This window comes from Dasypus novemcinctus, chromosome 9 (assembly GCF_030445035.2).
Source record: "Dasypus novemcinctus isolate mDasNov1 chromosome 9, mDasNov1.1.hap2, whole genome shotgun sequence".
Lineage (NCBI taxonomy): Eukaryota > Metazoa > Chordata > Mammalia > Cingulata > Dasypodidae > Dasypus > Dasypus novemcinctus.
In genome coordinates this window covers 94,357,772-94,383,103 of record NC_080681.1, presented here as the reverse complement: position 1 = coordinate 94,383,103, position 25,332 = coordinate 94,357,772, and the positions used below count along the sequence as shown (strand labels likewise).

Genomic DNA, 25,332 nt, shown 5'->3' with positions numbered 1-25,332 from the left:
TGAATTCCAAAAAGAAATATTGGATTATGTTTATAAACTGATCTTTTCCTCTGGGCATATTAGATTATATTGGATTCAGAGGTTTACTTGCTTAAGTAAACAGGTAAACCTCTTGTGCCAGTAGGATGTTGAGTTCCCACCCTTTGGTGGGTGGGGACTCACAGATAAAAGACCTGGCAAAGAACAGAATTGGGGGTTCTTAATTTTAGAGTTTTAATGTTGAAGTTTGATGCTGAGGCCTTAAGCTGGAGCCTCAGGAAGAGAAGAACCCAGGAAACCCGAACTCTTGCAGCCATTGGCAGCCATCTTGCTCCAACATGTGAAAATAGACGTTGATGAGGGAAATAACTTATGCTTTATGGCCTGGTATCTGTAAGCTCCTACCCCAAATAAATAGCCTTTATAAAAACCAACCAATTTCTGGTATTTTGCATCAGCATTCCTTTGGCTAACTAATGCACTCATCTTTTTTAAAAATTTTATTTTATTATTTTTTGAAGGTTTATTTTATTTATTTCTTCCCACCCCCTCATTGTTTGCACTTGCTGTGTCTGTTCATCTTCCTTGTTGCTTTAGGAAGCACTGGGAACCCAACCCAGGACCTCTGATGTGGGAAGGAGGTGCCTCATCGCTTGATTCACCTCCATTCTCTGCTTTGTTATGTCTCTCATTGTGTTTTTCTTCTTGTGTCTCTTGTTGCATCACCTTGCCATGCCTGCCAGTAGTGTCAGCTCACTGTCTTTCTCATCCTCTTTAGGAGGCACTGGGAACTCTGCTCCCTGTTTTGTTGTGTCTCTCATGTTTTTCTTATTGTGTCTCTTGTTGCATCAGCTTGCCACTCCTGCCCATCACGCCAGCTCGCTGTCTTCTTTAGGAGGCACCAGGAACTGAACCAGGGACGTCCCATGTAATAGGCAGGAGCTCAGTCACTTGAGCTGCATCCACTTCCCTTTATAAAAACATCTGAAATGTCACTTTCTCAAAGAGGACTTCCTTGACATTTCATGACAGTGACATCTCCCATCACTCTTTAGTGAAACACTTCACCTTATTTTATTTTCTTTATAAAGGGACTTTTTACTATATACTGTTATTTTGTCTATTATCTATCTCTCTGACAAAAATTTTCTTTTAAAGATTTATTTATTTATGTTATTTCTCTCCCCTTCCCCTCCCCAACCGTTGTCTGCTCTCTGTGTCTATTTGCTGTGTGTTCTTCTGTGTCTGCTTGCATTCTTGTCAGCGGCACTGGGTACCTGTGTCTCTTTTTTTTGTTGTTGCATCATCTTGCTCTGTCAGCTCTCCATGTGTGTGGCACCACTCCTGGGCAGGCTGCGCTTTTTTCATGAGGGGCAGCTCCTTACAGGGCGTACTCTTTGTGCATGGGGCTCCCCTACGTGGGGGACACCCCTGCGTGGCACAGCACTCCTTGTGCACATCAGCACTGTGTGTGGGCCAACTCACTACATGGGCCAGGAGGCCCTGGGTTTGAACCCTGGACCTCCCATGTGGTAGGCGGACACTCTATCAGTTGAGCCAAATCCAAATCTGCTTTTCTCTGACAAGAATTTTAAGCTCCAAGTTCTTCACTTCATTCTTCACTCCTGTATCCCCAGTGCTTAGAACAATGCCAGTTATGTAGACACTCCATAAATATTTGTTGGGTGAATGAACACAATCTACATACATATATGTACAGAAAATACAGTTTCCTTTACAGGGCTAATAATTTATGTAATGTTCTCTGCGATAATTTTTTTTTTACTATATTTTGTACATTTAGTACTTGAAAATATAAAGAAAAACTAAAAAGAAAACTTAGTTGAATAAAAACATATTTTCATTTAAATGTACTGGATATGTATAAATTTTTTTTCGAATCATCCAGTATGTTACACAATATTTTTGGTTCATAGTAATGCAATTATATGGCATTTGTTCTTTTGTTTCTGGCTTGCTTCACTCAAAACAATGTCCTCCAGGTTCATCCATGTTGTCCTATTTTACAACTTCATTTCTTCTTACAGCTGCATTCATCTGTTAATGGATACCTGGGTTGTTTCCAACTTTCCGCAATCATGAATAATGTCGCTATCATGAATAAAGCCTTTGTTTGATATGTGATTTCCAAATATTTTCTCTCATTGAATGGGCTGCCTTTTTACTGGGAGATGCACAAGTGTTGAATTTCAAGGAGGTGCCATTTATCTATTTTTTCTTTTCTTGTGCATGCTTTTGGTATAAGGTCCAAGAAACCACCACCTACTACAATGTCTTTAAGATGTTTCCCTACATTTTCTTCTAGTAGTTTTATGGTCCTGGCTTTTATATTTAGGTCTTTGATCCATTTTGAGTTCTTTTTTTTTTTTTAAGGTTTATTTATTTCTCTCTCCCTCCGCGCCCCCCACCATTGTCTGTTCTCTCTGTCCATTTGCTGTGAATTCTTCTTTGTATTCTAGTTAGGCGGCTCCGTGAACCAATCCTGGGACTCCTGGAGTGGGAGAGAGGTGATCATTCTCTTGCACCACCTATGCTCCCTGTTCTGCTACATCTCTTGTTGTCTTATTCTCTCCTCTGTGTCTCTTGTTGCATCATCTTGCTCTGCCTGCTCTCCATGTCGGCCAGCACTCCTGTGTGGGGTGGCACTCTTGCGTGGACTGGTACTCCGTGTGGGTGAGTTCACTGCGCAGACCATCTTGCCTACATCAGGAGGTCCTAGCCATCGAACCATGGACCTCCCTCCTATATAGTAAACAGGAGCCCAACTGCTTGAGTCACATCTGTTTCCCTTGAGTTGATTCTTGTATAGGGAGTGAGATAGGGGTCCTCTCTCATTCTTTTGGTTATAGATGTCCAGTTGTCCCAGCACCATTTGTTGAAAAGACTATTTTGTGCCATTAGCATTGACTTGGTAGATTTGTCAACCAGTTGACTGATAGGTGAGGGTTTATTTCTGGGTTCTCAATTCTGTTCTACTGATCGATGTGTCTGTCTTTATGCCAGTACCATGCTGTTTTTGACCACATAGCTTTGTAATATGTTTGAAGGTCAGGCAGTGAAATTCCTTATATGTTGCTCTTCTTTTTTTAGAATGCTTTTGGCTATTCAGGTATACTTTCCCTTCCAAATGAATTTGGTAATTGCCATTTCTAATTCTGTAAAGTAAGCTGTTGGGATTTTGATTGATATTGCATTGAATCAGTAAATCAGTTTGTGTAACATTGACATCTTCATGATATTTATTCTTCCAATCCATGACCAAGGAATGTGTTTCCATTTGTTTAGGTCTTTTAAAATTTCTTTTAGCATTGTTTTGTAGTTTTCTGCATATAGGTTGTGTACTTCTTTCATTAAATTAATTCCTAGGTATTTGAGTCTTTTTGTTGCTATTGAAAATGGACTTTTTCTCCTGATGTCCTCCTCAGGTTGTTCAGTACTAGTGTACAAAAACATAACTGATTTTACCATGTAGATCTTGTATCCTGCCTTTGCTGAACTCATTTATTAGCTCAGGTAGCTTTGTCGTGGATACTTCAGGATTTTCTAAGTACAGAATCATGTCATCCACAAACAATGAGAGTTTTACATCCTCTTTTCCTATTTGGATGCCTTTAATTTTTTTTTCTTTCTTGTCTAATTGTCCTAGCTAGAACTTCTAGTACAATATTGAAAAACAGTGGTAACAGTGGGCATCCTTGTCTTGTTCCTGATCTTAGAGGGAAAGCTTTCAACTTTCCCCCATTGAGTATGATATTTGCTGTGGGTTTTTCATATATGCCTCTTATCGTATTGAGAAATTTTCCTTCTATTCCTATCTTTTGAAGTATTTTTATCAAGAAAGGATGCTGGATTTTGTTGAATGCCTTTTATGTGTCAATTGAGATGATCATGTGTTGTTTTTTTCCTTCAGTGGTGTATTATGTTGATTGATTTTCTTATGATGAACCAGCCTTGCATACCCAGAATAAATCCCACTTGGTCATGATGTACAAATCTTTCAATAAGCTGTTAGATTTTATTTGCAAATATTTTGTTGAGAATTTTTGCATCTATATTCATTAGAGAGATTGGTCTGCAATTTTCTTTTCCTGTAGTATCTTTATCTGGCTTTGGTATTAGGGTTATATTGGCTGCATTAAATGTGTTGGGTACCTTTCCCTCTTCTTCAGTTTTTTGGAAGAGTTTAAACAGGATCGGTGTTCTTTTCAAAATGCTTGGTAGAATTCACCTGTGAAGCTGTCTGGCCCTGGACTTTTCTCTGATGGGAGATTTTTGAGACAGATTTAGTCTCCTGAAATGTGATTGGTTTGTTAAGTTCCTGTATTTCTTATAGCGTCAGTGAGGGTTGGTTGTGTGTTTCTAGGAATTTGTCCATTTCACCTAGGTTTTCTAGTTTGTTGGCATACAGTTTCTTGTAATATCCTCTTAACAATTCTTTTTATTTCTGTGAGGTCAGTTGTAACTTCCCCCCTTTTGTTTCTGATTGTGTTTATTTACATTTTCTCTCTCTTTTTCTTTATTAGTCTACCTAGGGGTTTGTCAATTTTATTGATCTTCTCAAAGAACCAGCTTTTGGTTTTGTTGGTTTTCTCTGTTGTTTTTTTGTTCTCAATTTCATTTGTTTCTGCTCTAATCTCTATTCTTTCCTTCTTCTTGCCTTGGGATTGGTGCTTTTTCTAAAGTTTCTCTAGTTCAGTTAAATCTCTCTTTTTAGCTCTTTCTTCTATTTTAATATAGGCACTTAAGGCTATAAATTTCCCTCTCAAGACTGCCCTCACTGTATCCCATAAATTTTCATAAGTGTATCCTCGTTTTCATTTGTCTCAATATATTTATTGATTTCACTTGCGATTTCTACTTTGACCCACTGATTATTTAGGAGTGTGTTGATCAGCCTCCGCACATTTGCAATTTTTTTTTTTCCTGTCTATTATTGATTTCCAGTTTCGTACCATTATGGCCAAAGAAGGTACTTTGTATAATTTCAATCTTTTTATATTTATTGAGAGCTTTATTGTGCCCTAACATGTGGTCTATCCTGGAGAAAGATCTATGTATACTTGAGAAGAATGTATAACCTGCTGAATTTGGATGCAGCGTTCTATGTATGTCTGTTAGGTCTAACTCGTTTATCATATTGTTCAAGTTCTCTGTCTAGTTCTGTCTAATGATGTGAGTGGGGTGTTGAAGGCTCCAAGGATTATTGTGGAGATGTCTTTTTCTTTCTTCAGTTTTCCCAGAGTGTGTCTCATGTATTTTGGGGACCCTGGTTAGGTGCATAGATATTTATGACTGTTCTATCTTCCTGGTGGGTTGTCCCTGTTATTAATATATAATGGTCTTCTGTACCTCATAACTTTTTTGCATTTAAAATCTGTTTTGTCTGATATTAGTATGGCTATCCCTTTTCTTTTCTGGTTGCTATCTCATGGAGTATCTTCTTCTAACCTTTCACTTTCAGCTGGTTTATATCTTTGGGTCTAAGGTGAGTTTCTTGTGATCAGCATATGGATACCTTGTGTTTTTTGATCCATTCTGTTAGCCTGTGTCTTTTTATTGGGGAGTGTATTATTCAGAGTTCTCTAGGGAAACAGAATCATCAAGCGATATGTGTCAATAGTATGCGATTTTATAAGAGTCTTTTATGCAGCCATGGGGGTGTACAAGTCCAGGTTCCACAAGCAGGCTACAACCAGGGGCTCCAGTGAAGTCCAGTAAAGGTTCTTGACAAGTTCTGGTAGTCGTTGGCTGTCCAAGGACAAGCTGGGAAATTCTGACTCAATGCTGGAATCACTTCCCCTTTTAAGTCATTCAACTGATTGGATAAAGCTTCACTCATTGCTGATGGCAATCTCCCTGATTGATGTAATTGTAATCAGCTATCCATGATTTACCACTGCAGTAAAGTCAATGATGACTAAAGTCCATAAATGCCCTTGTATTACAGTTAGCCCAGTGGTTGCTTGACCAAACAACTGGGCATAATTACCTGGTGGAGTTGACACAATCAATAGCCTCACCATCACAGGGAGTTTAATCTATTCACGTTCAGTGATACTACTGTAAATGCACTATTTACTTCCTCCATTTTATCTTTGGTTTTCTTATGTCCTATCTTATTTTTGTTTGTCTTTTTACTCTTTTGGTTATCCTTTCTACTATTCTTTCTTTTATATTCTCTTCCATGCCTGTCTCTCTTGTCTTTTTCTTTCAGGTTCTAAGGCGTCCTTTAATATTTCCTACAAAGGTGAATTCTTTTTTGCAAACTCTCTTAGTTTCTGTTTGTTTGTGAATATTTTATACTCACCTTCATATTTTTTTTCCCTTCTCCTTCCCCCTGCCCTGGTTTTTTGCTTTCTGTGTCCATTTGCTGTGTGATCTTTTTGTATCTTTTTCTCTTTTTGTCTTCTCTTCTCGTTTTTCTCCTCTAGGATTCAGTCCTGGAGACATCTGATGTGGAGAGAAGTTCTCTTCACTTCTGCCACCTCAGTTCCTGATTTCTATTGCACCTTGCCTCTTGACCCTCTCCTTCATCTCTTTTATTGCGTCATCATCTTGCTGCACTGGCTTGCCGCACGGACATTCGCGTGGGAACACAGCTCACTGTAAGGGCACACTTTTTTACCAGGACACCCCAGGGATTGAACCCAAGTCCTCCTGTATGGTAGGCGGAAGCCCAGTCATTTAAGCCAAATCCACTTCCCACTCACCTTCATATTTGAAGGACAGTTTTGCTGGATAAAAATTCTAAGCTGGCAGCTTTTCTTTTTCAGTATCCTAATTGTGTCATACCACTGACTTCTAGCTTCTGTGGTTTCTGAAGAGAAATGTATGCTAAGTCTTACTGACCATCCTTTGTACATAATGGTTTGCTTCTCCCTTGCTGCTGTGAGAATTTTCTCTTTCTCTTTTTTTTTTTTAAGATTTATTTTTTTCTCTTCCCCTCTCCCCCTGTTGTCTAATCTCTGCGTCCATTTGCTGTGTCCGCTTGCTTGAATTCTCATCAGGCGGCACTGGAGATCTTTGTCTCTTTTTGTTGCATCATCTTGCTATGTCAGCTCTCTGTGTGTGTGTAGCACCACTCCTAGGTGGGCTGCGGTTTTGCGCGGGGTGGCTCTCCTTGCACAGGGGCCACTCCTTGCGTGGGGGGCACCCTTACACGGGGCATTCCTGCATGGGCCGGCACTCCTTGCATGCAGCAGGATTGCATGGGCCAACTCACCACACAAGCCAGGAGGTCCTGGATATCGAACCCTTGGACCTCCTATATGGTAGGCAGATGCTCTGTCTGTTGAGCAATATCCACTTCCCTCTTTATCTTTGACATTTGACATTCTGAGTAGTATGTGTCTTGGAGTAGGTCTATTTCGATTTATTTGATTGGGGTAAGGTGTGCTTCTTGGACATGTAAGTTCATTTCTTCGTGAGAGTTGGGAAATTTTCAGCTATTATTTCCTCAAATACTCTTTCTACCCCCTTTCCTCTCTCTTCTTCTGGAACTCCCATGACACGTACGTTGTTGCATTTTGTGTTATGATTCAACTCCCTGAGCCCCTGCTCAATTTTTTCCATTCTCTTCTCACTCTGTTCTTTTCTCTCTCCAATTTTAGCTGCTTTGTCTTTGGTACACTTATTCTTTCTTCTGTCATTTGAGTCTACTCTTGTGTGCCTCAGATGTGTTTTTGATCTCACCTACTGTGTCTTTCATTCCCGTGAGCTCTGTTACTTTTCTATTCAGGATTTCAAATTCTTCTTTGAGCTCGCTCAATGTCCTCTTGATGTCAGTCTTCTCTCTAACCATATTGTCTTTCGAATCATCAACTTGATTTTGGAAACGTGTGCACATCTTGCCAACTTGTTCTTTCAAATTCTTCATCTCTTCTGGGGCTTTAATATATATTCTTTTTCATGGGCCATGTCTTCTGTTTTCTTAGTATGGCTCATGAGTTTTTGCTGATATCTAGGCATCTGATTAAGATGTAGTTTATTCAGATGCTTCGTTTCTTTCTTTTTTGTAGGGATTTAGTGGCGGGAGGCTGTGTATTACCACTGCTCTTTGATTTTTGGCTTGACCTGGATTGTTAGTATTGTCTTGCTGGTTGTTCAGAACTGGGCACTGGACCCAGTAATTGATTGTAGAGTCACTTCTTAAGGCCTTGGTGAAGCAGGCTATAGAGGCCACAAAAAGCCTCTCCTGCTTTTTATTTTCTTGAGTGCATTTCCTTGGTCTGCCAGTAGATGGCACTCTTTGGCAGGTCTCAGTTCAGTGCTTGGTCGAAGTGTATTTGTTGCGACACAGATGGGATCAGTGTGATATAGCTTCCTCTCTGGAGCCTTTGAGCTTTGTAATTCAAATTTTCTCTGAGACAGTTTTCCAGCCTTCTCTGGTAGCTCCTTCCCTTTTCCCTGGTTTGAAATATTTCCACTTCCCTCTTAGTCCTCAACAATCAGTACCTATTAATAGAGGAGGAGATTGCAAGGGTTGTATATCTCTAGCCCCTTGCTGGCTCCAAGGCAAACAATGGCACAGCTCCACCTGGCCTGGAAGGGCTCCTGGGACCTAGCAGACCAAATTTATGGGTCAGAAACTGAGTCAGCCTTAGGCTGTGTCCCTCTCTCTCCCCTTTCCTGGGGTGGTAGATCCCTGGAGCCCCCTTTTTCTGTAGTTGCAGGCCCAGTGGCCTGGCAGTTTTAAAGTGTCTTTAGTGTGGGGAATGGTGTCGGCAGTAGCAGCCACTGGTTTCAACTCACAGTTCTGTCATCGCGATTTCCCTCCTTTGTCCCTCTCTCCTCTGGGCAGTGTTCATCCTTCACCTAGTGCCCCGAACCCTAGAAGATCTTTTTCTAGGCTGTTGCAGCCTGTCCTCTAGCTGTTTTTCTGGAGGAGAAGAGAGTCCCATGTCTTTCTAGTTTGCTGTCTTCCTGAAAGTCCAGTCCTGGCCTGAGATAATATTTTTGCACTTAACCATATCTTGGGAGATCCTTTCCTGTTAGATTATATAGATCTTCTTTGTTCTCTTTTGTGGCTGAATAGTACTGGCAGTTCTCACTTTATACAGTTCTGATACAATGAATGTCATTTATCCTTGTTTTGTTAAATAACAAGTACCAGTCTTCCAACAAAATGGTTCAAATTTCAGTTATCACAGTACATTATGTAGGTAATCTTATAAAGTATAAACTTTGCAGTTGGCTCTTCAGTCCACAAATCATTATATCAGTAGTAGATGTCCCCACCATGATAAGTAACCAGTTACCTCATTTCTTTGAAAGTGTGCCAGTGATTGGTCACTGTGCATCTGTTATTCACTTCATGCACAGACAGCAGTGTGTAGTTGTGTTGCTTCTTTGTCTCCCACATGTCACTTTGCAAAAATGGATAATCAAAAGAGAGAATTGACCAACAAAGACAACAGTACAGCTAACAAACAAAAATGGTTTCACTGGTAATGAAATTCAAAATATAACATAAATGAAATAGCTGACTGTGGGATGTTGATGCTGCTGTCTTTAAAAAGACTTTAAAGAAAAACTTAACAACATATATGAAGAAAATGGTTGTGATAAGAAAGTTGAAAATGTCCCAGAGGAAGTGATACCAGCAAAAACTACACTTTAAAGGACCTCTAGAAGATACATTTCACGACACTGAAAGCTCAAAGGATAAAAAGTTGGAGATAAAGCTTTTTTCTTTTTTTTTTTAAAAGATTTTAAAATTTTATTCCCCGCCCCGCCCCGCCCCAGTTGTCTCTTCTCTGTGTCTGTTTGCTGTGTGTTCTTCTTTGTCTGCTTCTGTTGTTGTCAGCGGCATGGGAATCTGTGTTTCTTTTTGTTGCGTCATCTTGTTGCATCAGCTCTCCGTGTGTGTGGCGCCATTCCTGGGCAGGCTGCACTTTCTTTTGTGCTAGGCAGCTCTCCTTATGGGGCGTACTCTTTGTGCGTGGGGCTCCCCTACGCAGGGGACACCCCTGCATGGCATGGCACTCCTTGCGCGCATCAGCACTGCGCGTGGGCCAGCTCCACACGGGTCAAGGAGGCCTGGGGTTTGAACCGCGGACCTCCCATGTGGTAGACGGACGCCCTAACCACTGGCGGCCAAGTCCGCTTCTGAGATTAAGCTTTGAAAGGAATATGATAATTCACCAAGGCAGGGAAAAATGCTTGTTCCATATTCTAAGTTACATAATGGACAGAAGGTAAGTGTAAGGTAAGTATTGTTCAAATAATTTTTGATAAGTCTTTTACAAAGAAATAAAACAGTGATTTTCAATGTTTTTAATGTTTTTAAATACAGTGTACTGTATAAATATTAGTTTTACAATTTTTACCACTTTCCTATACATTTAGAACTGACACTAAATTTTTAATATTTTGACAAAATTTTAAAGGTCATAGATCAATCCTAATTTTTTCCACTGACTTCTTTTTTTAAAATTTTTATCCCCCCCTCCCCACCCCCCATTGTCTGCTCTCTCTGTCCATTCGCTGTGTGTTCTTCTGCATCCACTTGCGGCACTGGGAAACTGCGTCTCTTTTTTGTTGTGTCAGCTCTCTGTGTATGTGGTGCCACTCCCGGGCGGGCTGTTTTTTTTTTCACGCGGGGCGGCGCTCCTTGTGGGGCACACTCCTTGCACGTGGGGCATCCCTACATGGGGATGTCCCTGCGTGGCACAGCATTCCTCGTGTGTGGCAGCACTGCATGTGGGCCAGTTCACCACACGGGTCAGGAGGCCCTGGGTTTGAACTCTGGGCCCCCCATGTGGTAGACAGACACTCTATCAGTTGAGGCAAATTTGCTTCCCAGAAATTTATAACAATTTTAAAGACAGAAAGAAAAAAATGGTCTATTAAAGTGGTCCCAACAATAAACTCAAAAGTCTATGGCAAATCGGTGCTCCAATGAGCTGTTTATAAATACTTTATTTAGATTAGGTACAGTTATACTGAAAGGAGAGTTCGTTTGAAATCTTCACAAAAAATATTTCTGTTAATCCTCAAATGCTACTTGTTATAGTTTAACATTTCTTTTAAATGCGTGTGTTGAATTACTTGTTATCTAAGCATAGCGGCTGCTCCTTACCATTTACTGTTAAGGACTTTAACGGGCCATCTTCTTCAACTTCTATTCTTTCTTGACCATTCTCAATAATTCTCTTTGTTGTGGTTTTCTGCCATTAACTATTTTAGAAATTGATACAGATTTGAAGTTGCCCATCCTATTACCACCAAAGGACATTGAAGAAAATGAAATGAGGCCCCATGCCCCAGTGGACCAAATGAAGTAAATCCTGTATCAAAAGAAGAAAATCCACCTCCAAAAGATGGAAACCCACTGAAGGCAGAGAAAAATGATCCCATGCCCCTGCTTCTATTTACATGAACTCCTCAAATGGGTCTTTAAAGAAGTCAAATGGAAAAGGGTCTGTTGCACCAAAAAAATTTTCTGACAACATCATCTGGATTATGGAATGTAAAGCCAAACTCAAATGGATTGTCGAAATGACTTCACTTCCACCAGCACCATTTAATCCTTCTTTACCATATTTGTCATAAATGTCCCATTTTTTAGCATCTGATAACACCACATATGCCTCAGCTCTTGTTTGAATTTTCTCTCTGCTTCTTCTTCTCAGGATTTTTATCATGGTGTCACTTCAGTGCCAATTTATATCCTTTTTTAATATCCTTGGCTGAGGCATGTCTCTGCATGTGTAGAACTTCATCATAATCCACCATGTTTTAACAGATTATTGGAACAAGTACTGAGGAGGTTGGCAGCCACTGTCAGGAGAGAGGACAGGCTGGGCAGTGGGGCCTGTGGTCTTCTCTCAACTCCTTCATGGCCAGTGCTGGTGGACATGGTGGCTGTCATTCCCTAATTCTTCTTGGAATGTTTGGTAGAATTCACCTGTGAAGCTGTCTAGTCCTGGACTTTTCTTTGTTGGGAGATTTTTGATGATGGATTCAACCTCTTTAAATGTGGTTGGTTTGTTAAGTTCTTGTATTTCTTATAGTATCAATATAGATTGTTTGCATTTCTAGGAATTTATCCATTTCACCTAGGTTGTCTGGTTTGTTGACATACAGTTTCTCATGATAGCCTCTTGTGATCCTTTTCATTTCTATTAGGCCAGTCATAACTTGCCCCCTTTCATTTCTGATTGTATTTATTTTCATCTTCTCTCTTTTTCTCTTTGTTAGTCTACCTACAGGTTTGTCAGTTTTATTGATCTTCTCAAAGAGCCAGCTTTTGGTTTTGTTGGTTTGCTCTATTGTTTTTTGTTCTCAATTTCATTTATTTCTGCTCTAATCTTTATTGTTTCTTTCCTTCTGTTTGCTTTGGGATTGGTTTGCTCTTCTAGTTTTTCCAGTTGTTCAGTTAAATCATTGAGTTCTTTTTTAATGTAGGTGTTTAGAGCTATAAATTTCTCTCTCTTTTTTTAGATTTTTAAAATTTATTTATTTTTTATTTATTTCTTTCCTCTTCCCCCACCCTAGGTGTCTGCTCTCTCTGTCCATTTGCTATATGTACTGTGTCCACTTGTATTCTTGTCAGCGGCACCCGGAATCTGTGTCTTGTTTTGTCGCGTCATCTTGCCGTGTCAGCTCTCCGTGTGTGAGGCGCCATTCCTGGTCAGGTTGTACTTTTTTTGCGCTGGGCGGCTCTCATGGGGTGCACTCCTTGTGCGTGGGACTCCCCTACGCGGGGGACACCCCTGCGTGGCACGGAACTCCTTGCGTGCATCAGCACTGCGCATGGGCCAGCTCATCACATGGGTCAGGAGGCCATGGGTTTGAATCGTGGACCTCCCATGTGGTAGGCGGACACTCTATCTGTTGGGCCAAATCCGCTTCCCTAAATTTCTCTCTTAAGACTGCTTTTGATGTATCCCATAAGTTTTGATAAGTTGTATTCTCATTTTCATTTGTTTCAATGTAATTTACTGATTTCACTCGCAATTTCTTCTTTGACCCACTGATTATTCAGAAATGTGCTGTTCAGCCTCCCCACATTCATGAATTTACTTTTTTCCTGTCTATTATTGATTTCCACTTGCATCCCATTGTGATCTGAGAAGGTGCATTGTGTAATTTCAGCCTTTTTATATTTATTGAGAGCTGCATTATGGCCCATCATGTGGTCTATCCTTGAGAAGGATCCATGTGCACTTGAGAAGAATGTATAAACCGCTGAGTTTGGATGCAACATTCTGTATGTCTGTTAGTTCTAACTCGCTTATATTGTTCAAGTTCTCTGTTTCCTTGTTGATCTTCTGTCTAGTTGTTCTGTCTAATGATGTGAGTGGGGTGTTGAAGTCTCCAAGGATTATTGTAGAGATGTTTATTTCTCCCTTCATTTTCCCAGAGTTTTGTCTCACATATTTTGGTTCACCCTGGTTAGGCACGTATTTATTGATGACTGTTTTATCTTCCTGATGGATTGTCCCTTTTATTAATATATAATGGCTTTCTGTATCTCTTATTACTTTTGTACATTTAAAGTCTGTTTTGTCTGATTTGCATGGAGTATCATTTTCTAACCTTTCATTTTCAGCCAATTTGTATCCCTGGGTCTAAGGTAGGTCTCTTGTAAGCAGCATATGGATGCTTTGTGTTTTTTTTACCCACCTGTCAGCCTGTATCTTTTGATTGGTGAGTTTAATCCATTTGCATTCAATGATATTAGTGTAAATGCATTATTTACTTCCACCATTTTATTCTTTGGTTTTCATATGTCATCTTATTTTCATCTTTTTACTCTTTTATTTATCCTTTCTGCTGTTCTTTCTTCTATACTCTCCTCCAGGCCTGTCTCTCCTATCTTTTTCTTTCAGGCTCTAAGGCTTCCTTTAATATTTCTTGTAAAGGTGGGTTCTTTTTTACAAACTCTCTTAGTTTCTTTTGTGAATATTTTATACTTACCTTCATATTTGAAGGACCATTTTGCTGGATACAGAATTCTTGGCTAGCAGTTTTTCTCTTTCAGTCTCTTAAATGTATAATATCACTGTCTTCTCAATTCTGTGGTTTCTGATTAGAAATCTACATTAGGTCTTATTGGGTATCCCTTGTATGTGATGGTTTGCTTTTTCCCTTGCTGCTCTCAGAATTTTCTCTTTATCTTTGGCATTCTGAGTAGTGTGTGTCTTGGAGTAGGTCCATTCAGATTTATTCTGTTTGGGGTATGATGGGCTTCTTGAACATGAAGTTTCGTTTCTTTCACGAGAGTTGGGAAATTTTCAGCTATTATTTCCTCAAACACTCTTTCTGCCCCTTTTCTCTTCTGGAACTCCCATGACACATGTGTTGTTGCATTTTGTGTTATCATTCATCTCCCTGAGCCCCTGCTCAATTTTTTCCACTCTTTTCTCCATTCAATTTCAGCTGATCTGTCTTTGGTATCAATTCTTTCTTCTATAATTTTGAGCCTGCTGTTAATGTGTTTTTGGTCTCACCTACTGTGTCTTTTCAGTCCTGTGAGCTTTGTTACCTTTGTATTCAGGATTTCAAATTCTTTGTTTTTGTCAGTGTCTTCTTGATGTTGGTACATTTTTTTCTGGAGAGCATCTTGGCATTTCCGAAAACCTTAAAAAAGTTCATACGCTTTTACATGAGACATTTTGCTTTCATGAATTCTTATGGGAAATGAATGCATGAAGATGTATGTATTAAGTGGTTCATTGTAGCATTGAATGAATGCTATAATGGAAATGGCCAGTACCCACCTATATAGTGGAATACTTTAGAACCATTCAAAATTATATCAATCTGTAGTTATTGATATGGAAAGATGTTTTTGATATTTTAAGTGAGAAAAGCAGTAATTCAAGCAGTCTCTACAATATGATTGTACTTTTGGAAGACGAAATTCTAATTCATTAGTTTTAAAGAAGGTCCTGGAATCTTTTCTAAAATTTTTATTTTTAAGAATTTTCCCAGTTCCAGTTTGGAAACAAGTACTAGAATAAACTATTCCTGCTTGTTGTAGCCAGACAAATCTCCTTCCTTCCTCTCCCCACTTCCCTTATTATTGTGTTTAGAAATTTATATAGGCTGCATCTCTACTATCGAATGAATTTACTTTGGTAGTGTGTGGTATACTCATGTTTAATTTAAAACAATTCAGTTATATACTGGGTGGGGGTGCTGCAAGGGGAGCAGTGACTGAGTGGTTGTGAAAGAGAAAAAAGGTTCTGTTTGCTTCATTGTCCTTCCGGCTCCCCACAGCTCCCTTCATACCTTTTTTTTTTTTTAATCTCTCCCCTTCCCCCCTTCTCCCAGTTGTCTGCTTTCTGTGTCCATTCGCTGTGTGTACTTCTGTGACCGCTTCCATCCACATTAGCGGCACTGGGAATCTGTGTTTCTTTTTGTTGCGTCATCTTGCTGTGCCAGTTCTCAGTGTGTGCGGGGCCATTCTTGGGCAGGCTGTGCTTTCTTTCGCACTGGGTGGCTCTCCTTATTGGGCGCACCTCCTTGTGTGTGGAGCTCCCCTACGCAGGGGACACCCCTGCGTGGCACAGCACTCCTTGTGTGCATCAGCACTGCACATGGGCCAGCTCCACATGGGTCAAGGAGGCCCGAGATTTGAACTGTAGACCTCCCATGTGGTAGGCGGACGCCCTATCCATTGGGCCAAGTCCGCTTCCCCCTTCATACTATTTAGATCTTGTCTTTCACTGTGCCTGGAAAAAAGTTTGCAAAAGAAACTAGAAAATGCTTGGCTTTTGATTTTATAAGGACCTATTTAAAGGCAATTAAAGTAATTCTTGAAAATAATTTTCTCTATTGGCTTTTTGTAAAAACTTTAGAATACCCTGCCCTACCTGCCCCAGGCCTGCGTTTTTGAGTCTTCATTCTAAGTTTCTCTGCATGGTCACAACTAGGTCTATCATCTTGTCATCTTCCACCTATAGAGTGTTCTTTTCTCTCTGTTTTTGTAAATTATATGGAATTTCTCCTCCAATCCTCTTCTATTCTACAAATTTATCTCTTTATTCAACTGGCATCCCAAGTTTCTTCTGATTTGTAAGCCTGCCTTGAATTTGCCAGCATATGTTGTTGGCTCTCTTTTCTAAATTCCTTTAATCATTTTTTAAAAAGATTTATTTATTTATTCCCCCACCACCACCCCGTTGTCTGCTCTCTGTGTCATTTACTGATGTTCTGTGTCTGCTTGTATTCTTGTCAGCATCACTGGGAATCTGTGTCTCTTTCTGTTGTGTCATCTTGCTGCATCAGCTCTCTGTGTAGCGCCACTTCTGGGCAGGCTATGCTTTTTTCATGCGGGCTGGCTCTTCTTGCAGGGTGCACTCTTTGCACGTGGGGCTCCCCTTTGCGGGGGATACCCCTGTATGGCACAACACTCCTTGCGTGCATCAGCACTGTGCATGGGCCAGCTCACCACATGGGTCAGGAGGTCCTGGGTTTGAACCCTGGACCTCCTATATGGTCTGTCCATTGAGCCAAATCTCTTCCCCCTTTAACCATTTTGTCTACATGACTTAAGGTAACTTTTATATAATGCCTATGGAATAAAAGAAGTATTGTTTATTGCCTGTTTCACAAGTAAATATTTTTTGAGGGCAAAGATGATGTTCTGACCTTGTCTTACCCCTTAGAGTCAAGATTGCACATTGCTTGAGATATAGGAGGTACTCAGCAAATACTCATTGACTTATTCACTCATAATTCATTAAAAGAATGAGTTATTTTATACCATAAAAACTGCCATTTTTTTTCTTCTTTTCTTTAGATCACTCAGTCCTTGGTGTTTCTGCTTTTGGCTACACTTTTCAGTGCATTGACTGGTTTGCCTTGGAGCCTTTATAATACTTTTGTAATAGAAGAAAAACATGGTTTCAATCAACAGGTATAATAGAGCATACAAATATTCTCTTTTAAATGTCAAGTCTTTTTGTGCTTTTAGTCCAGTGCTGGTAACAATTTAAACATAATTTGCTGTTTTAGAGCATGACTTGAGAAAAACAGTAAAGATTTTGCTTGTAAGGACTCTTTTAGCACTAATGTCTAGTCTAGCTTTTTCAGCTAATAACATGGAAATGAGTTTATTTTAAACTGTGAAGTACAAGACAATTACTGTCTTAAGCTACTGTGTCCTATACTATAGTCTTACTGCATGTTAATTTTTAAAAATTGCTTTAATTTGGTATTCTTTGTATTCAGTTCTTTAAAAAAGCAAAACTAGTTTCTCAGTTTCTTGTGATGATGTTTTCTTTTTTCAGACCTTGGGATTCTTCATGAAAGATGCAATCAAGAAATTTGTTGTGACTCAGTGTATTTTGTTGCCTGTGTCTTCACTTCTACTTTACATTATTAAAATTGGGGGGGACTATTTTTTTATATATGCCTGGCTGTTCACATTAGTTGTTTCTCTGGTGAGTAAAATCTTTGTCTTATTTTCTTTTACAAAAGTTCCTTGGTGAGATAACTGATTTAATCTTCACTAGCATGCAAACAGTTCTTAAGCAGCAGATGAAATATAAATAGGTGATTATATAGTTTTCCCTCTCGGTTTGTTTTTTGGGTATAGAAATAAGATGGTTGACTCTGACCATAGGTTTTCTTCTCTTTATGCTGACTCATATAGATCCTAGAAGTTAGTTGTTAGTCACTTTTAATGATTCAGTTGTCAAGCGATTTTGAACTGACCACTTGTGAATTGTTAGTAGAATGGATGACTGAATTGATAATTTAATGGCCTTTCACTGACCTGCAGTGCCTAAAAATCATGAATGTTTTAAAAAGGATAGATTTTAGAGGGAAAAGAGAAAAAGAGCATAAACTTATTAGTTTTCTACTGCTCTGCTTCCGCTGCCTTGCCCTTCCTCTGCCGTTCCTTTTCTCCTTTCTTCCTTCTCCTCTTATCCCTTCTTTGTTCCCTTCCCCTTACTCTCTTTCCCCTTCTTCCTATCCTTCTCCCTTTTTGCTTACCCTTTTCTCTTCCACTGTCACCTCTCTTTTTCCCCTCTCTTCCTTCTCCCTCCCTTTTACTCTTTCTTTTTTCCCTTTCTCTCTTTTTTTACCCATTTTCCCTCCCTCTCATCTTCTTTCTGCTTCTCTTTCCCATATTCTAAACTGCTTCACTACACAAACACTGCCAAAACAATCAAAATGGTTTTTTACAGTCCTCAGAAAATATCATCTATCAGCTCTTCAGGTCCTTCAGTACCACTAATGATGAGGTTTATTTTAATCTGAATTACCATGATACTCATTGTTCCACTTTCCACTAGTGGGATCAAGATCAGAAAATGGGCATTAGTTGGATTTACAGCTATCTGTTGTATTGTTGTCGAAGTTGAGAGAGGTTCAATTATTTGCGTATAGAAAGGCCAGGACTCAGGAATGATTTTGAGAAGGAAAAATGATTTATTGATGGCCAGCCTGACTCGGGAGCTTTCTGTTTCAAACCCGAGCCTTGAACAAGATTTTCAAGTTCCTTTTATACAGGGTAAGGGCTAAATCATTCTTTGTTTCAGTGCTCAATAGGTTTGAATTAGCATATATCTTCCACATCCTAGGTAAGCTTTTAGCATGGACTTCATACATTCTAGATAAGCTTTTAGCACATTTGGTTTGCATTTTCTTTGAATATTTAAAGTTTTATAGAGTTTGCGTTGCTAAACTGTTTCTCCGGTACTGGAGTCATTGCCATGGTCACCAAGGGCAGGATGGCAGCCTCTTACCGTCCCACACCCACAGGTCAGGACACAGACGGCTTAGGTTATCTACGAAGGGACGAACAGCCTCCTACCCATAGCCCACATCAGTATGGCAAATTGAAGTGAGAGGAAGGAGAGGAGAGGAAATGCTTAAGGGAAGTGCTGTTTCAACTTCAGGTAATTAACTTTAGGGCACAAACTAGCCAAGTAACAGCACACAATCAAGCACTAGTAATTCTTCTTTAGCAGAGAATTCAGTTCTATCGTGATTACTATCAAAGGCAGAATTGCCATTTATGATGGATGTATGAAGTGTCAGAAATCTCAAAAATAGGAACAGTTTTGAAAGGACCATTTGGGTTTTCATTTATTGCCACCTAGAGATCTTAATCACTCTTAGTAGTATTATCTCCTAAAATAAAATTAAGGTTTACTGTGTTATCAGACTAATTTTGATTTAATTCATGAAACAGATACTGAGTACTTAACTAGATCCCTATCTGGTACTGTTTGGGGCTGGAAGTGCTAGAGTAAACAAGATAAGATCCCTGCTGCCAAGGAAGCATTGCTTTAATATAATGGAATCTAAATAATAATGGGTAGTTTTTCTTTAAGAACTTGTTCAAAGATTGTTCTGACATTTACTTTTCAGGTACTTGTCACAATCTATGCTGATTATATTGCCCCTTTATTTGACAAATTCACACCTCTGCCTGAGGGAAAGCTTAAACAAGAAATTGAAGTAATGGCAAAGAGTATTGATTTTCCTTTGACTAAAGTGTATGTTGTTGAAGGTAAGACGAGGGTAAGAAGGTTTTATTCAAGTAGTGTGTTTCAAGAACTTTATTCTTAGAACTTTTATAAAATAATCAGTTTTTACAATTTTGTTATTTAAAGGTTAGGATTTCACATTTTCACTTTTTTAAATTCATAGGAATTGATGACGTAATCCAGGGATAGAAACTGGGGGCCTCATGCCAAAACCTGCTCTTGCATGCAGCTGAATTGGTTGGCTTTACAGTATTGTTTTTGAGTTTTGACCAAGGCCTTTATCACTCGTTGTTAAAGTATGTTGAAGTTAGACCGTTTTATTCAGGTCTTTTTACTGCCTGACTCTTTTAGGTAATTGAGTTGGACTCTTGAATAGTCAAATTCCATGTAGCACTAATTTGGAGGCACAATAACAAAGCCAACATTGTTGACTTTGTTTCCTCCTATAAAACATCTGGAATACCAAAAACTATACCACCATCAGATTCTTCAGATTAATTATACTCTACTTTTTTGATGGTTGCTCTTGAGAGTTAAGCTATCTATTTACTTGCATAAAACTGCTGAAATCTCAGGGAAGCTTTCAATGATGTAGAGAAAAACTATTTTAAAGTACCACGAATTTCAGAATCTATAAATTAAAATCCATGTAAGTGAATAAAACTAGTTTTGCCTCTGCCACCCCCTAGCTTTGGGATTTTGAAAAGTCACTTCACCTCTCTGGGTTTCAGTTTTGCTCCCTCTAAACCATGGGTTGGCAAACTTTTCTGTAAAGGGACACAATCTCTGTTGCAGCTCTTTAGTTCTGCCATTGTAGTGCAAAAGCAGCCAGTGGTAATATGTAAACAAATGAGCATAGCTGTATTCCAATAAAACTTAATTTATAAAAACAAGCAATGGGCTGGACTTAGCCTATAGGTTGTAATTAGCCAACTTCTGTTTCAGAAAATTACCAGGAATAGCAGCTACACTGGATTAGGAATAGAAAATGAGAAGCATATACAGTGTTGGGGAAGAACAGAGGTGGTCACAAGTAGAAAGACTAAATTAACAGCAACTAGAAGAGTTTGGAAATCTTAGACAGTTAGTGGCTTCTGAGGGTATAACAGCCCAACTAAAGGCACAGTGAAACAGCTCATCATTCAGTGGGGAAATGATAGAAGCCATTTCATATTTACTTCGTTGGCCTCTGAGATCACTACTCTTTTGGGGGTAACATTAAGCTAATAGCATACTAAGAGTATAATAGAACAATCTCCAATGGGCTTTAACTGAAAGAACAGTAAGCTGCTGGTCACTTAAGTGATTATCAGATAACATGAGTCAACAGTTAATGTTATAACAGATAAAATGTGTGTGTATACCAGCAATGCCAGATCATTTTGGATGAAAAGTCAAGGAAGGTTTTAAGGAGGGTTATGACATGAGCTTGGACTTTGTAGAAAATCAAGATTTGAGTAAATAGTAGCATTTCGGAGGTCAGACTTTTAAGTGAGATAAATTTGGGTCTAGAGGAGTGGATATAGCTCAAGTGGTTGAGTGCTTGCTTCCCATGTATCAGGTCACAGGTTCGATCTCTGGTACTACCTTAAAAAAATTGAGTCTGAATCCTAGGTCTGTTATGAGCTAGCTGTGTGGTTTTGGGAGCTCGTAGAGCAAGTATAGCTTAGTGGTTGAGCGTGTGCTTCACATGTGCAAGGTCCCAGGGTTCAATCCCCAGTATTGCCTAAAAAAAAAAAAGAAAAACCACAAAACAAAACATACCTTTGCTAAACAGCAGTGTACACGTCTGTAATGTTTATTTTTATTGTTGTTAATAGTAGTAACAACCCTCAAAAATATTTTAAATAGGGGAGCAGATGTAACTCAGTGGTTGAGTGCCTGCTTCCCATGTATGAGATCCTGGGTTCAATTTCTGTTACCTCCTAAAATATATATATAATAAATGAACCCTGGTACTAACAGTAGCAACACACATTGCAAATTTGTAAATTGCTATGGTTATTGTAGTGAAAGACCAAGATTCCTGCTCACAAAAAATATACTAGATAGCAAGTGCTATGCAGAGAATTAAACTAGTGTGATATGATGAAGGATAGCTGCATACTTTAGAGTGGCTCATCAGGGAAGACCTCTCTGAGCAAATGACATTTAAGCAGAGACATGAATTAAAAGAAAGGGCCATGCATGCTGAGATCAATGGGAAGAACTTTGAGAGCTTGGTATATTCAAGGAACATATATTCAAAGCTTCAACATAGCAAGAGAGTGGGAACAAGACATAGTCTGGGACATAGAGTCAGTCAGAGCAGGCCTTTGTAAGGCAGGGTGCAGAGATTGGATTTTACTTTAAGTGGGAAAAGCCACTGAAGATTTTAGGCAGGACTGTTGCGTGATTTAATTTGTATTTTTAAAATATCTTCAGCTGCTGTATGTAGAATAGATTGTAGGGAGAGACAGGAGTAGAAGCAGTGAGAACAGTAAAGAGGCTATTACAGTTGTCCAGGTAGGAGATAATGGTAGCTTAGACTAAGACAATAGTAATTGGATGGAGAGACGTGGATACATTTGGGATATATTTTAGAGCAGAGGTTCTTACCTTTTTGTGTTCCACAGACCCCTTTGCCAGTCAGGTGAAAACCACAGATCTCTTACTAAGTCCACACTATACTGTGTATTATTTAATAAATATATCATACCCATACCAACACATCCCCACAAGAATAATGTTGTATATTTTTTTTTATTGAAATTCAAGCTCATGGACCCCTTGTTAAGAACCTCTGTTTTAGAGGTAGAATTGATGGAATTTGCTAAATTACATGTGGGGAAATAAAGAAATCAAGGATAACTCATAATTTTTTTAGCTGAGCAATTGGATAAATGATATTTACTGAAATGGGAGAAACTAGGGGAAAGCAGGTTTGTGAGGAAATAAGAGTTCTGTTAGGTTACATTTTGAAATATCTATTAGACATTGCATTAGTCAAGGTCTGTAAGCACTAGTTAGTTGCAAGCAATAGAAACCAATTCTGATTGAATTGAGCAGAAAAACTGCTGATTGAAATATTTGATAGCTCACAAAATCTCCAGGAAAGTTGTTTACCAAGCTTAGAAAAGGGGCTGTTTCAAGGAAGACTGGATACTCAAAATCACCCTACAGAACCAGTTTGGTGAGGGCACTGCTTCTGCCACTAAGAACATTGGATTCATCAGTTTGCACCCCTACCATCCCTGACTCTAGCACCCCCAGAATTCATCTGTCACTGCCTGGCTTCTTTGTTCAGTTAGCTTCCTCTTTAGAGACGTCAGTGAAAGCATCTGATTGGGTAAGCCAGGGCACATACCCTAGCTGCCAAAAGTGCTAGGGAAATAAATACCTGACTTTTTTGCTTCTCAAATAAGAAGTGGTCTCATAAGATTTAGGTGGTATGGAATTCTGAGACTCAACTCAGAAATAAGATTCCATTACTAGAAGGAAAAAAAACCATGAACATGTTTACAAACAACGAATATGCCCTATAGACATCCCCATGGTACTGTGGAGGTGTCAAATACACTTTTAGATTTCTAGGGAGATGTCAGGGCTTTAAATCTAGATTTATGCATTTTTTGACACATCGATGGTGTTTAATGCTGCGGCTGACAGTACTTAGAAAAGAGAAGGGGGCCCAGGTCAGAACTGGCAGGGGTGATCAAAGGAGGCAGAAGAGGGTGGACATTGAGACTGGAAGAAAACCAGGGGATATTGGTGTGTCCTAGAAGCCAGCAGAATAAATTGTTTTAAGGAGGGAGTGGTTAACTGTCAGATGCTGCAGAGAGTTTAATTAATATGAGACACCATGAACAGAAGATGAAGACGCAGATGACAGTGCCTTATATTCACAGAGAACATTTTAATGTTCAGAGCTTTCAAATACATTATTTCATGCCTCAAGTAACGTCATTAATCCATTCAGAGTAAAGAAGCATTATTGAATATGTACTATATTTCAAGCCTTACTGATAGAAAAAGCTTACAGTATAGTTGCAGGGACTCAAACTTCATTGAGTATAAGAATTCCCTGGAGAGTTTGTTAAAAGTTAGATTCCTGGGCGTCATTCCCCAGAGATTCTGACTTAGTGCATGTTTTCAGCATCTATTTCTAACAAGCACCCCTGGGTGATTTTGGTGTAGGTATTCTTTGGACCACACATTGAGATACTTGGACCAGTGGGAAATATTAAGACATTTTATTTTTATGCACGCAATCATAATTCCATAAATAATTTCAGGCTGGTTATAAGAAATATTTTTAAGTTACATAGGTGAGATAGAAGTGTGACACCTCAGAATGACACAAAGTTTTCCAGGTCTGAAGGTCCTATATTACTGACAAAATTGGACCACATTTTGATTCTTAACTTCCAGGCTATCAAACCAAAGAGAGACATAATAATAATAACAATAAAAATAAATAGCAACTACTATTTATCAAAGCCTAAATATATTTTCTAGACATAGTGTCAGGTACTTTGCTTTAGAAATATGAAAGAATACAAAATTCGCATTTTCTGTGAGAAGCCTCTAGTTTTCAAGAGAAACAAATGAGTTTATCATTTCTTTTTTAGAAAGTTATATAAGTAATAGTAACTTACAAGGACCAGGCAATATACTAATTGCTTTACTTAAAATATTTCGTGCATTCCTTAATCCAACCCAATGAGCCAGATATTAACATTGTCTGATAAACAGAAAGCGAAGACTTTAAAATAATTAGTTTCCTAGGTTTACACAACGAACACAGGCAGAGCTATGATTTGACCCCAAAATCTATGCTCTTAACTATATTCAATTCATTGCAACAATGTAGAACATTTAGAAAACAAAGAAAAATAGAAGAAAATAAAAATCAATCATAGTTCTGCCATTGTTAGCCACTATTAAAATTTTAGGTATACTTTCATCTAGCATTTTAAAACATAACTTTCAATTTTTTCTGATTATAGAAGTAAATATGCTTATTTTAAAAACTTGGGAAAAGAGAGAAAAGTATATAGAAGGAAACAAAGTGATCCATAATTCTAGAACCTGGTGATTAACACTTTACTATTTAATATTTTTATATATTTTATTAGACTTGTTTTTATGCTTTTCTGTGTACGTGTACATTATTTTCTTGACCATAATAGAATCTTACATACACAAAGTTTGTATCCTTCACAATATATTGGTGAGCATTTTCCTACCTTGTTAAAATTCTTCAAAAATGTAATTGTGTTTTAGTTGTATAAAACTCCATTTCATAGCTTTACTATAATTTAATCATTCCACTACTGTTGGATATGTAGGCATTATTTATTTTCTTATTGCTCTAAATAGTGCTGCAACAAGCATAAATATTTGTTGCCAAGCCTGCAGGGAAACAGACTTTCTCCCCTGCTCGTAGTAATCTGTGTTGATGCAGTTTTTCTTCAGGTATTAAAAATTTGAAAATGTCAATGTCCTTTCCAATAACTCAACTTCTAGGAGTATCTCCAAAGGACCCCAGACTTTTTAATTATTCTCCATGCTTTGAACTGTCTTTTCCTTAGGCTCTAAACGCTCTTCCCACAGCAATGCTTATTTTTATGGCTTCTTCAAGAACAAACGAATAGTTTTGTTTGACACTCTACTAGAAGAGTACTCTGTACTAAACAAAGACATCCAGGAGGAGTCTGGCATGGAACCTCACAATGATGGAGAAGGGGACAGTGAAGAAATAAAAGCTAAAGTTAAAGTGAGTTCTTTTCCTAAGAGATGCTGGCTTAGTTTGTATAAATAGTTCTTGGTGACAGCTCAGAATGACATGAATTTTTGTGTAGTAAGTTTCAAATTCAGGGAGACTACCAAATGAAAA

At 38.7% G+C, this 25,332-nt stretch overlaps 1 protein-coding gene and 1 pseudogene across 1 annotated transcript in view; one reads left to right on the top strand and one right to left on the bottom strand.

Annotated features, from left to right (window-relative positions):
* ZMPSTE24 (zinc metallopeptidase STE24) overlaps positions 1-25,332 on the top strand; it is a 63,985-nt gene that overhangs the window by 17,954 nt on the left and 20,699 nt on the right. Inside the window, exons 4-7 of the mRNA XM_004450634.5 lie at positions 16,754-16,870; positions 17,244-17,396; positions 19,336-19,477; positions 25,028-25,212. Of these exons, the coding sequence (XP_004450691.1) occupies positions 16,754-16,870; positions 17,244-17,396; positions 19,336-19,477; positions 25,028-25,212 (597 nt within the window). The remainder of the gene's footprint in view (positions 1-16,753; positions 16,871-17,243; positions 17,397-19,335; positions 19,478-25,027; positions 25,213-25,332) is intronic.
* Positions 11,046-11,736, bottom strand: LOC101420151 (dnaJ homolog subfamily B member 6-like; annotated as a pseudogene).